The 14,077-nt window shown below is 42.3% G+C and overlaps 1 protein-coding gene across 1 annotated transcript in view; it reads left to right on the forward strand.

Annotated features, from left to right (window-relative positions):
- Window positions 1-14,077, forward strand: part of znf407 (zinc finger protein 407) — a 150,054-nt gene that overhangs the window by 65,320 nt on the left and 70,657 nt on the right. Inside the window, exon 5 of the mRNA XM_034611392.1 lies at window positions 158-232. Within this exon, the coding sequence (XP_034467283.1) occupies window positions 158-232 (75 nt within the window). The remainder of the gene's footprint in view (window positions 1-157; window positions 233-14,077) is intronic.

The raw sequence follows: 14,077 nt of genomic DNA on the forward strand, positions 1-14,077 counted from the left end.
TCTGACCATACAATCTGCCCTTTGCATTCTTTATATGTGAAAGGCAAAGTCCAATCTTCCAGAGTTCATGGCTGAAAATGGCTGTAGAGTTTAATCAGCATTGCAAAGTTTGAAAGTGCTCTTTGGTCAACTCTTTTCTTTTGTGTGTGTTTTGTAGATGGGCCTTTGTGATGAAGAAACACCTCAGCACACACCTACTTGGAAAGCATGGAGTCGGGCAGCCTAAAGAGAGGTAAATGTGACACACAGCGCTCTGCATATCATAATCTGCTTTTCTGATGTTTTTTTAACTTTGGTAGAATATATATGATTGTTAATATTTGCAGGCCATACCAAAGAGAGAGCCAAGGACGAGCATGTGTCTGACTTCTACTCAGTAAATCTTGTCAGTGAAATTATTTCTAGCACACTTACATATATGAAAGGGAGAATTAGATTCAGATCTGTTGCCCTATCCTGGATCCTGACTGTCAAGTATCTCAGCATTTTTATTTCAGGAGACTAAATTGAGAGATACAGCGGGCAATTAATTCAGGATTTTGGAAGATGATTTGACTCCTATAACCCCTATGGAGGTCTGCAAGCTTTTAAAGCAAAAAAAAAAAAAGTCCTCACAGTTAAATTTCAAGTTATATATAACTCTAGATCCTCCCTTTCCCTAATGAGTTAAATGGCTTTCACTCATTCTGTCTGTCTCGCTCGCTTGCTTGCATCCCTTTTTTCTGTCAAACTTTATCTGGCTCCCTCCCTCATCTTACTTTCGGCTCTCCCTCTTGAATTAAGGATGAATGATGTTTCTTTTACCATTTTTGTCTGCGCATGTGAGCGCGTGTGTTTCTGTGTATGTGTAATGTCTCCCGCTTGGCCCTGTCTATCAGAGGCAGAGCCCTGCTGTCAGTGCTTGTGTATGTGTATATTCGCGTGTGAAAAGGAAAGATGAGGAGATGAAGTTGTGAAGCCCCCCCACCCCCCTCCCTCCTACCCTGACAAGCCAAAACGAGACGTTAAACACCTCTCAATCTGTCAAGCTAGCCTCTAAAATAGAAACAGACCCGCTTTTTCATTACTCCGCAACCAAATTGATACTTTTGACAACATGTGGTATTAAATATGACAAGTGGCTTCAGATATTGAAGAAAGCGGTCCCGACCAGATGCCTCTCCATCTCGCAGACATTATCAGCTAAATTCCTACTGTCAGCTGTTCATCTGGATTAGATGGAAACAAATCCTCATATCCTCAAATGCTTAGAGCCTCTGTTTCATCCACATTTCTGTTATTGTAACCTTTATTTATCCAGGGACAGCTGACACAGCTCCATACAACTCTTAGGCAACATTATAATTGATACTCACAGCTACATACTGCATGTTCTGATCTGTTAGCCAACCAGTGCAACCAACGTCCTCTGTAGTTTACCATTAGTCTGACTGACTGTTTTGGCTTTTGTGCTGTAGTAAAGATTACATTTCCCTCTTTGAATGAGTAAATATCTCTCCTGTTAACAGTTGATAAAAACTTTAAAGTTAGAAAAAAGTTTTAAAAAAGGACAACAATTAAGATTGAGAGAAACTCAAAAAATTGTGATTACTAATAAAGAAAAAAAGTAGTGTCAACAGGCCAACAGACAAATCCTGGTGTGAGGTGGAAGCTTCCATCACTACAGCTGCATGTGGCACAGTAGAAACACTGTGATCTATGTGAAGGATTTAACATCTACATTTTCTAGAAATACAGTATGCCCATGGAAATCCTGCAGAATATGTCTCACACTGATTAAAATGTGTTCAATGTTAGTTTGCATGGTTTTAATACGGCTCAATGTGTTTTCACCTGCACATCACGATAAACGACTGTTTTAGCTCCTCAGACAAGAAAAAACACAAAGTTAAATCCACTAGCCTCTGCTCCATGAAAACAATTACACATTTCCCCTCTTCTCTATTAAATCCTTATGTTTGCATCTTAGCGGCATGCTGACAATGCTACCCAGGGACTGCTAAAGACCAGTGTCTGCCTTCAGTGTTCCTCTGATCCCTTGCTGGCTACACTCTGCAAATGCTTCCTGTTTCTATTTCCATTTTCACTTTGTCATGTGTTTCAGATGTTTTTGTATCTCATATGATTACAATGCATGAAATGGTGAATTACAAGTTTGTTGCTTATAACTAAGCTGGTGATGGTTAGGCAAGAGCTGTACAACTACACTGATGAAAACTTGTCTTATACCTAAGTTCATTTGATTGTTTTGTGACTGAATAAATGTCACATTCAGACAGATAAACTTCATCTGACAGAGGAAAAGATTACTGATCATGATCCACCCAAACATGTTGACGTCGCCTAGCAGCCACCATAAATGTGGAAGTTTGAAAACACTCCAATCTCATCTGGTAAAATGTTTTTGAACTAAAACAGTAAAAGCACCAGTTTTTAGTCGAAACAAGTTAGAAGAGGAATCCTTTATTGTCAGAGTATTTTACATTTACAGTAAATCTGTGAGCAGTGAACAATGTAAGTAAGTAAAGTTTATTTAATGTTGCACCTTTCACAAAACAAGTCACAAAGTGCTTCACAAAAGGACAGTTGTTAAAATTAAACAATCAAATAATCAGACAAAGCATTTGCACGCATTCAAAAACAGTTGGGAAAGGCCAGTTATTTTTGGAGGGTGTCCACAGAGACAATAGGAAGGGTATTTCATTGTGTGGGAACCATGGCTTCAAATGTGCGATCACCCTTTTTTAATCACGTTAGAGGGACAATAATAATGGGAAGTGATGGGTTTGTTTCCTTGCTCAGTGGCACTGAATGTTGAGGGTGGGGACAGGGATTTGGTCCCAGGCCCCACTTCTCTAAACTGTGGGCCGCAGCTGCTGCCTCATCATCCCCAAAACGTGACATTTTTGACGATGACTATGACGACACTTGGATTTAATTGAATATTCAGTTAAATTTTCCATATGTTACAGCATCACACTCTCAAAGCCCCTTTGTGCTCTTGGCTTTTGTAACTGAACGTGGCAACACACTCAAGGTCATACAGAACACACACACACACACACACACACACACACACACACACACACACACACACACACACACACACACACACACACACACACACACACATTCACATATAAGCACACTGGGCATGAATGGAGCTGTAAGGTCTGTGTGTTACCTGATAGTGTTGAGCTCAGTGTGTGTTCATTCACTCCGCTCCGCTCAGCCTTTATGCCACATTAGATCATTACACACACTCACACAAACACACACACGTACAGTTGCATACAGTTACGTTTATGCACATGAACACACAAACTGTATATTCACACTGTTGCAAACAACCATCAAAAGCTCATTCTTTCATCCATGTTTTTGTCTTTCTTTTTTCCCCCCGACTAATTTCTGCACATTTAAACATGCACCTACACACACACGCACATGCAGAAGCATGCACACACACACACCCTCTTAGAGGGAGGACGGCCACAAGGTTTGTTCTATTTAAACCTGTAAAACACGGTGTCATCATTTTTCTGACAGTCCTGCAGACAGAATTTATCTCATCATTAATTAACCATCATATTTCCAACACAGTGCAGCTTAATTAGCACAAGGTCAGTGGGGAGGGCTTATTAAGTGGAACAAATTTGGGCAAGTGTAAGAGAGGAGGCAGAGGACGGAGGGCGGAAGGAGGAGAAGGAGGGGAAAGAGAGAGAGAGCGAGGATGGATGACAAAGAGATAGGCAGAGAGGAGAGATGAAAAAAGGGAGGAATGGAAAAAGAGAGGAAGTGTGTGTATGAGAGGTTTGGTCGGACATGACAGTGCTGGCTCAATGATTGATAACTGCACTGGTTTTGAAAGCCCAGAACTGGAGACTTGGATGATGGCTGTGGGAGAAAGAGAGGGAGGGAAAGGATGTCCAAACGTGTGAATGTGTGCGCATGTGTGCGCATGTGTGTGCGTGTTTCTGTGTAAAGGGGGGGTATCTGAACCAGCAACTAGGGACCAGTGGGGGTGGTTGAGAGGCGACGGGGGCTGTTGGGGGGAGCCAATTGCAAACATATGCTGGCTGGCAGGCGGTGGAGAGATGGATTGCAGTGGGACAGTGTCAGAGAGGCAGTTTCATCACCATCTCTACGGCCCTGTTCACCTGGTATTTTTAGAACGCTGGGGAGATCTGTTAGTCAAAGGAAGAGAGCAGGAGGAAGAAACCTGACTTCCCGTAGGTAACACCAGGCTCCATTTATCCAAATCCATCTGGGGCCTCAAATGCCAAGTCATTTCGGGTGGGTATCTGTGTGGAGGACGAAATCCCACCCATATTAGCTTCAAAAGGCTGATAGTGCTGATAATGTTTGGTGCAACTATTCTATTTTAGTTGATTGGCTTAAATCTGGGGGAATCTGCCCCCATTTGACCTTTCTAAAGTAGTTAAGGGCAGCAGGAAGCTTCATTGCATGCAGTGACTTAGCCAAAGGGCGGACTATTCATATTTGAAACATTAAAGTAAAGAAGTGACAAGTATGGTAAACATAACAGTGTACACACAAACACACACTGTGGCAACTGAAGTTAAATGCAGCACTTCCCTTTGGTCACAAACCCAGACATTTTCTTGTCATATTGAGTCAACTCTGAGCTTACACTGTTTGTTTTTTATTGTTAAAGGAAACCCTCAGAAATCACAGGAAGACCATGTTAAAAACACATCATGTATTTAAGTATTTTCATATGAAAGAAAACATCTTTAGTCCATAGCTTTTTATTTTTATTCAGTGTCTCATTTGAATCCCTTCCCATTAATGGTTTTAGTGGGACGCGATGGCCGACACTGGTCAGAGCTGACTTTAAATAAAAGGCTAATATTAGCCTCAATGTATCGCTCTAACCCCAGCGGGGGAAGAGGAGGAAGAGGAGTCGGAGGGGGAGGATGGGTGTGATGACAGACTCCAACTATCTGACAGGTTCTGGGTGAGAGAGAGAGAGAGAGAGAAGGGGAGAATAAGGGAGAAAGAGAGAGAGGGAGAGACTGTTGTAAAGTGACACAACTGGGTCTTTGTCTCAGTCACACCACCACTCCTCACTGCAGGCACTGAGCGGAGATGAGGGCTTTTTGTCCTTTTGTCTGCCTGCGTGTGTGTGTGTGTGTGCGCTTTGTTGTAGATGTGTACTTGCGAGGACCTCTTGTCCTCACACATTTACACTATAAACCTGCTTGTGTGTGCTGTCTCACTGTAATGGATTGTAGTGATCTCAAAATGCTTTTTATTGTAACATTTTGCATTACAGCCCAGACTGATAACAAGAAGTTGTTACTTTTGTTGTCACCCACTTGTAATAACACCAAGTTGAATCGTTGCTGTTCCTTGGTGCATTTTCATCTGAATATATAATCTCTATTATTCCGTTAATGGATGCAGGGTCTGAGCACACCTAGCGGGAAAAATGGTAGTAAAGTCTCCAGAATCTGTAAAAAGTATTCCCACTAGTTTAATTTTATTGATGTTGATTGATTGTTGAACATGAAAGCTGCTCACTCTCAGGAGAACGATGGCGTTATCTTGATTATAAAACAAAGAAAGGATGTGACCGAGTGTGGCGTTAACAAGTACAGCATGTGCCCCTGAGGAGAACATGGAATAAATTGTGTGTCGCTGCTTTTGAGTAACACTTTTCCAATATGACTGCCTCGTCTCTAAAATTATTGCGTGAGTGTGTCAAGGTTAGAAGAAAAATGCTCTCTTTATACCTTTTCCATCATCTAAAAAGATTTCAGATGTTTCCCCAATTTAGTTTTTATCTCACGACTTTAATCCATGTCTTTTAGTATTATAACCTTGGTGTGTGCGTGTGTCTGTCTGCGTGTGTCTGTGTGTGTCTGTGTGTGTGAGATGTATTGATGCTGTGTGGCGTGAAGGCACACAGAGCCTACAGTCACCTAAACCAACACTTCAGCTACAAGGGAGTGGCTCAGGCGCGTGATTGACAGCAGCGACCTTGCCTCAATTGCTTGTAATTAGTTCTTTAAAAACAGGGCGCCAAAAGACAACTGAACTGTCTCACACACCTGTTTTCATAGGTAATTGTTAAAACGCCTGCCATTTTCACGCTTGTAATAATAAACTCCTTGAACTAATACACTCATCACTCTTGAAACAGGAGTGCTGACAAGCCAGAAGAAAGATATATTTGTTTAAAGTCGGAGGAGGGAAAGCGTGATACAAGCAGCTGGGGAGAATGTTTTCAGTGTTTGGGAGATGTCTAATTGCGAAAGTCTGCTCACGGTTTTTAAGTCGTATTTTAAAATACAACATTACTGTATGTCTGAGCCAAGTAAGCGGGTGTTAAAATCCCTCAGAAGAAAACAGAAAACCAGGTGAAGAGGCATGAGCGCCGATCCAGAAATAGCCAGCATGATGCATGCAGCGCAGGTGTGATGACTCACAAAATGAAGACAGGGATATTCACAGCATTAGTTATTACATGACTGCAGCAAGAAGAGTCCAGAGTATTATCAGTCTTTGAGAGAAGATGCTCGCTTTAGATTGAAACTGCCATCATAGGTACCTTGAGTTTATCTAAATGTTTACTAGCTTTATTCTTCTAGAAATGTTTTCATATTTTTATTCATTGTCAGTGTTGTCAAGATTTTGTGCAGTTAACTAATATCTCCGTCATCCACGCTTACAAAACACGGCGCACTATTTGGGCATGTTCACACAACAGAATTGATTTGTACGTTGCTGTGGTCGCTCGCTCCACATTGCCAGGGGCTGAGCTCGGCTGAGCGGGCATCTGGCTCTGCAGCGCCTGGCTCTGGGCTTGCTGCCGCGACCCAGCATGCCGTGCAGCGCGGCCATATTGCCCCAGCACCAAGGGCCGGGACCGTCCAGGCTGGACGCGGAGAGCAGGAGCGGAAGAGCCCTGCCTGGAGCCAGCATGGTGGCAATATGGACCACAAGGAGCAGGCAGGGGTCAAGTCACACAAATTGTGTGTGTGTGTGTGTGTGTGTGTGTGTGTGTGTGTGTGTGTGTGTGTGTGTGTGTGTGTGTGTGTGTGTGTGTGTGTGTGTGTGTGTGTGTGTGTGTGAGAGAGAGAGAGAGAGAGAGAGAGAAATAGAGTTAGCAGGGCGATAGGGAGATAAAGAGTAGATAAAGACAACCCCTAATTCATTAAAATAAATCCTTTCCCTTAATTATTGATAATGAATCTACTCTTTAATCTTTCTCTTTCTTCCTTCCCTTATCTGCCTGTGTCAGCACTTTGTCTCTCTAGCTTGGTGTTGGGTGGTAAGGTCTCGTTTTCAGCCACCCAAGGGCAGCAGTCAAATCAAACTTACTGCAGCAATGTAAAGAGAAACTGTCTGTTTGGCACTGAGGCAGGATCACGTTATAACCGCTGACCAACACACACCAGTGATCAATGCTGTGTTGTAGTCTCAGTGCAACATCAGCACACTGATTTTGTGCGCTTTTTGCACTCGAGGAGCTCCATTTCCCAGAGGCCCCCGGTGCAGCACGGGTAGAACCTGGTGTTGGTACCAGCAAGGCCTCAGCGACCCCTAGCTCACCTTTGTGTTTGCTGGCTGCATGTTTGAACAGGAGCCAGCGGACAGCGCCTCACTGTTTACCCTATTCAATATTTCATGGAGAACGAACACTCACAGAATGAGGGATCGCGTTAATATTGCTGTTAAAATTAAGCGATAATTAAAATTTGTTAGTTTAAAAGCCATCGCAGTCTATAAAAGTTTGATTACTGGAAAATTAGGTGCATTAAGTTTTTATGGGTTGGCCTGTGCTATCGCTTGGGAACAATTTTTATGCACTTGTCATGGGCATATGGTGCAGAATTGTGTGTGTGTGTGGATAGGGCGGAGTGAGCAAAGGATGTTGGTTCTCTGAAAAGCTGACACACTTTATTCTAAAATCTCCACCCTTGCGGTCTTGCTCATGATTAGTTAAATCACAGGACCACCACTGCTTGGGAGCCACAACTGTGGCAAAATTACAATTATAAATCTGGGCCTGTGTCTTGGAGTAGAGAGGTCAAAGGTCACGTACCGTACATCCAAGCTACTTTATGGCCATCTCAATTCACCAGTGATGTCACATCAGCTGTCCGGGCTATGCATTGTTGTCGGTCACTTTAACATCAGGCTTCCTGGTGCAGGGTGCAGCGAGGTCCTATTGGCTCCTATTACTAATAATAATGTTAGTTAGCAGCTGACAGCTCGTCCCAGAGTTGGAAACCACTCGTCATGTCAGAGGAACATGACCTTGACTTGTGGAATAAATCTGCAGCAGTGGTTTGTCTTCCTATAACAGCATCTACCTCATCTCGGCAGTGCAGCTCCAACAGACCCTCCAGCTTTTTGAAGTTTTTCTTTCCCTAAGAATGATGTCACCCACCGCTGAAGCCCAAGTGACATTACTCAAGCAGACAAGAACGGAGAATGTGCACAGTTCACCTTCATATTCATTTCACATCCTGTGGCACAAAACCAGGCAGTTATACAGTGACACAATTGTGCAGCTAACTGTTGACAGTGGTTGGACATTATGCACAGTGGGACTGTGGAAAAACTGGGCTGGAGCCAGCCTGTTTTTCTTCTCTATTGAAACATCAGACTGTCATGGCAGAAATGGATGTTGCCAGGCATCACTAATGAACCAATTAATCAATGAATTAGCTGAGCAGCGATTAAATTAATGCGAGCTGGACTGGCAAGCGGCGGTCGTGGATATATCCTGGGGAAGGTGATTAACACACACACAGAACAGGCAGCGATCAACAAGGCTGCTATTAAGCTGGACAACTTCCTGAACTTTTCTCTTTTTAAGCTAAATATAGCAACACTTAATTCATTTTATGTATTTGTGGACTGGAGAGGTATTATCATATCTTCCCATGCAGCTGCACAGAGATGCTAATATACTGTGGAGCTATGTTTTCAAAAGAGATTGTCATTTGTATTTTACTTAAAGTGTCTTACTTTTCAGTTATACCTGCCAGTCTCTGAAACAAATATAACCTGTGTATTCTAAATGACTCTCAATACAGGCTGTTGTAAAATAACTAATAAATATATATTTCAATATTTCTCAGATTAATGATCATATAAAATACTTGCACAGTCACATTTGACAACACCATTTATTTAATTTCTATGTCCTAAACAAAAGCCCCCATTTAAGTCAACTGTTTAACATAGTTATTAAATTATTACAAAAACCTTTGCCATAATAAAAATAAAACATTTCTTAAACAATATTATGTTTAAATAAATATGCAAAATATGTGTTCACAGGACTGAGATCATACATGATTAAAATATGAGTTCCTTTATCATAAATTAACTGTATAAGGGTAAAACCTTTAAATCTTATAAATCTCATCTCATCACACATATGGAAAAAAAGGTTTTCTGAATTTAAGGAAAAAAACCATCAAATCATTTCAAATTTCTTTAATTTTTTTATAATTATTGGTCAAATGAATGACTGAAATAAATCCCAAAATCTTAATTTTCCTGGAGAGCACCAGACCCCTGCTCCAGACTCACTCATACATTCACTTCCATGGATTATGTACATTAAACATCATTTTAGCTTTCTGTTGTTTTTGATGTGTTTTGTCTCACGTGTAGGACAACACACACACCACCCCCACCGCAGGGCCCATGCAGTGGGCAGTCCTGAGCAGGCTCTTGGGGCCCTTTAGGGGCCTACAAGGAGTCTTGAGCAAAATGAGAGACAGCCTGTGTTCACTGCACAATGAGTCACTGGAAATGATTGCAGTTAGACAATGAAAAAGGATTGCAGCTGTAATTTTAGGTTTCATTTTCAGCACTGTCATCTCTTCATGTGCACATAGTTGAACAATACATCACCAGATCAACAATAACAACGTCCCTTATGAACCCATGGGACGAGGGTTTTATAAGATGGGGGTCCATGAGGCGTACCATCAGCTCGAACTGATTTCCGGAGAGCACTTTGTGTGGATGTGTGTGTTTAGCGTCCAACAATGCAGAACTCATTATAATCAGCTCGGTGTGGGCCGTTGGTCCTGCACTGTACCATATCATCCCTCAACATCCAGACTCTCCAGCCCCCCCACACTCTACTTGAGCTGAGATGTTATAGCTGGGGTAGGGGGGGTGGGTGTTGTAGGGGCTCCCTTGATTATGTGACATCCTCCGGAAGACCGCTGGAGTTGTTTCCTCCATTACTTAGAGGGGGGGGGGGAAGAGGCCTTTTCACTATTGAGACTGTCACTCTCAATTTGGGCTAACGGTAAGCATGCACAAGGCCTCCTGGATACCACGCCCCACCCCTCCCACCTGCTCTCCGCCCCCCAGCCGCCACACACACACACTCCCATGCCACCCCAACCTCCTCTCCCACTGCAGCGGATCGTTGTGGTGACAGTTTGATTAGATCATCAATCGTGGCCGTTAACAGCGGTTTTCCTGAGCACCTGGACCGGCAGGTCACAGCTGGCTCTGAGCTACCGCTGTCCCCCTGACCCAGAGCTGTGTGTGTGTGTCTGTGTGTGGGTGTGTGTATTTATGTGGAAGTCTGCTCGCCGACACACCGTTGCTCATGCACTGCGATTCTTTTTGTGTGTGTTAGCGAGAGCGGCTCTTCGCACTGTAATTGTGAACTTTCAAGTGCATTTGTGTGTTGCACAGTCTGTTGTGTATGTCCGTGTGTGTGGCAAACATGGCGATATTTCACCTATACATGTCCCTGCACAATGCACTATATATATATATATATAATGCATGGTTGTGTTTGGGCATTTGTAAGCGTGTGTGTGATTTTGAAATGACGTCAGTGCAGTGCACACCCTTCATTTAAACGTCCACTGCTCTTTCTTCAGGAGGCCTTTAGACCCACCACATAATTTCTAATATGCTTTTTGTATGATCTGATAGGTTAAATCACTTATAATTGTTTTAATTGTTAACAATAACATTTGTGAGGAAGCTTTCTAGAGAATGGCAGTGACAGGTGAACATATAAAGACGTATGCTCAGAGAATGCAAGAATATAAAGAGGACACTTCTGTATCATATGTGTTCCCTGTGTGTTTCCTACCAGATACAGGCACTTTACAGAGTGTATAGTCCAGTGTTTGCAGATACACAGATACCAGTGTGTAGCAGTTAAGGCTATTCATCTGTAACCCCACACACACACCTTTACCGTAGCTACGACACAGTGCACTTTACAAACACACACATACATAAATTCACCTGCTTCCGCGCGTTGTCTTCGGTGGCTGTATCAGGTTCCTCATCGTTCTGGTAAAGCAGTTAAATTTATGGGCTAACAATAATGGGACAAAGTGTGTGTCTCGTTGCGATTCCTCAGGTATTCCATGATTAAATAAACGTCCCCGGTCTTTTCATAAAGCTTGTTTATGGCAGCGTGGCACCATATGCTACTGCTTCCACCCCACGCACCCATCTCTTCTCCCTCACTCTCTCCCTCTCTCTGTTTAATTCTATCTCTTTCTCTTTGTCTCTCTCTCTCTCCGTTTCTCTTCATGCTTCATACACTGCCCTACACCGCCTCTACCAGATGCAGGGTAGCCATTATTTTGTGACTGAGTCGTGGTGGAGAAGCTAAAGTTGTGAATTAACATGTAAAAGCCATTACAATGTGATGATGAAATCCATCTGCACCGTTCATAGGAGCTACTTAGTAAATTGTCTGCGCTGTAATGGCACAACAGTAACAATATGATTCTGTCTTATCAACTCTAGGGTCTGTTCACGTGTCCTCTTTTATGTAGACGCTCAGATGTGACTCATTTGTTGGATCATTTTGACTTTCTGCTTTCTACAGCGTTGGTCAGAGTCATGGAAATTCATTTCAATCCTCTGGCTTCCAAATTTAGTCATGAAATTGTTATAAATACTTAAGATTGCCCCATTTTTTGTATTATTTAATCTATTGATTAAAAAACCGTATGCTGCCTTGATAAACCACATTGTTGTGATTTTGTTATTAGAGAAAGATGACTAGGTTATTTTCTGAGAAATCTACAAAAAGGTTGAAAAACTTGCAATGCTAAAGAAAGAAAAGAAAAAAGATCCTGGATCTGCCCCCTGATCAAGATCTGCACCAAAGTTTAATGACTTCTTACTTGGGTCATGTCCCCCCCCTTAACAACCATTAATGTAGTACTGTCTGCTTAATGCTGCTCACAAACAAATAAACAAACAAATAAAGCACTATTATTTTTATAATGTATTATCTATCCGTCTTTCTCTTAAAACATAGTGTTCTTCAACATCCAGGTAAAACCAAATAACATGGAAAATAACTTTTGTAAAAGCTTAAGTTACTACTTTAACTAAAACTAATGAAAAAAACAACAATAACTTCATTGTTTATTCAAGCAAATTCCTAATCCCAATCTAAATGATAATTTTCTCGAATTATGCGTTTGTTTGTGAAACTTAAAGCTGATGCTCAGACATTGTCTTTGTCCAAAGAGTCAGTAACTCTGTGACTCTAGGTCGTCTTGACAACACAGGCAAAGCAGAAAGAGTAAGAAGTTGGTAGTAATTAATTCTGTGTGTGTTTGTGTGTCAATGGATAGAAGAAAAAACAAGAGTTTCTACAAAGAAAAGTCAGAAAAGCAATTAACTTCTTCAGCCAGGACATGGCAGTAAACACATGTGATTGTTCACTTCATTGTCTTGTTTGATTCTGTCGTGGTAGAAGACCAAACACACACAGACAGAGACTGGCTTTGTGTACTATAGACTTTTGTTGTGATTATTAATGGCCATTCCACATTAACCTCGCCACGCTAATATACTCGACAATGGTCCAAATCACCTGAGTGATGCGGACGATGGAGGCGGCGGCCCTGCCCCCCCCTCCATTCAGCCAATGCAGCTACCCCACTATCCCTTCTTCCAATGACCAAGATTAATGAAACCTCTGCCGTTTTTAATTAGCACGGTTGCAGTCATCAATTACGTCTGCCCCACCCCAAATACAAATATTGTTATATTTGCAGGAAAAATTCTTGATTTATTTCGTCGTGGTGGCCAGAGGAGTGAGATGAATGGCCTCCCATCATGGTCATTTGCCGGAATGAGGAGGAGGAGAAGAGAAGGGAGAGTAAAATGGGGGGTGGGGGTAATAAGATCACTAAAGGGGGGGTGTTGGGGTTGTGTCGCACGTCCAGTACAGTAGAGGACGTGGACAGGGAAAGCCGAGTCCACAGGGGAAAGAGCAGTCTGGGTCTCAGTGTCCCTGTGCAGGGATCTGACTGCAACTATCCACCAACTTAATTAAACTTTCCTTGAACCCAGAGCTGCATGATACCAGTTTTTCTGGAGCTGACGCGGGTGGCAGGTTATAGGTTGTGTAGTTCAACTACTCAACCAATCAAAGTGCAAAGTTTACCTTGTTTTAGAACATGTGCAACATTTGCTTTTGTCTTCCTTATTGGTGCCTTTTGCTTGAGGAGACTTGCACAGTATTTCTGCAAACTTTTTATTTGCAGTGTTTTAGTACATTCGTATGTGTTGAAGCATCCAATGTTGAGTCCACCGCTCTGAACCCTCCTGTAATACCACACTCTACATTTTCCCAGTTGCTTTTTTTTTCAGGCAGGCAGTTTGCTGTCAAGTGTACCCTTTACTGATGTTGTATTGGATTGTAACTTTTATTTATTATTTTTATGATGATTGATTCAGTGTTTCTTGCTTGCATCGTTCTGAGTAATGGATGTTAGTACTTGTGAGCTGGATCCGTACAAATCCCAAAGGGTCCCGTCTTGTGATTGTTACTTGAACACAAAGAACCATGTGTGTGAGAACATATTTAAAGCTGACATTTTCCTCTCGCTGGTTTTGATGGACTGTTTACAACAGTATTGGCAGACAGGTTGGGGTTTGCTGGCTCAATCTTGTGCCATGGACACAACATCCCTCATTACAGCCGATGCACTGAGCAAGGGCACTTTATCCATATAGACAGGTGTTGAGAATGAGACGGCATTAGCGAAATAATGTGCTACAACTTAATGTGTTT

The sequence above is a fragment of the Hippoglossus hippoglossus genome, chromosome 16 (assembly GCF_009819705.1).
Source record: "Hippoglossus hippoglossus isolate fHipHip1 chromosome 16, fHipHip1.pri, whole genome shotgun sequence".
Classification (NCBI taxonomy): Eukaryota; Metazoa; Chordata; class Actinopteri; order Pleuronectiformes; family Pleuronectidae; genus Hippoglossus; species Hippoglossus hippoglossus.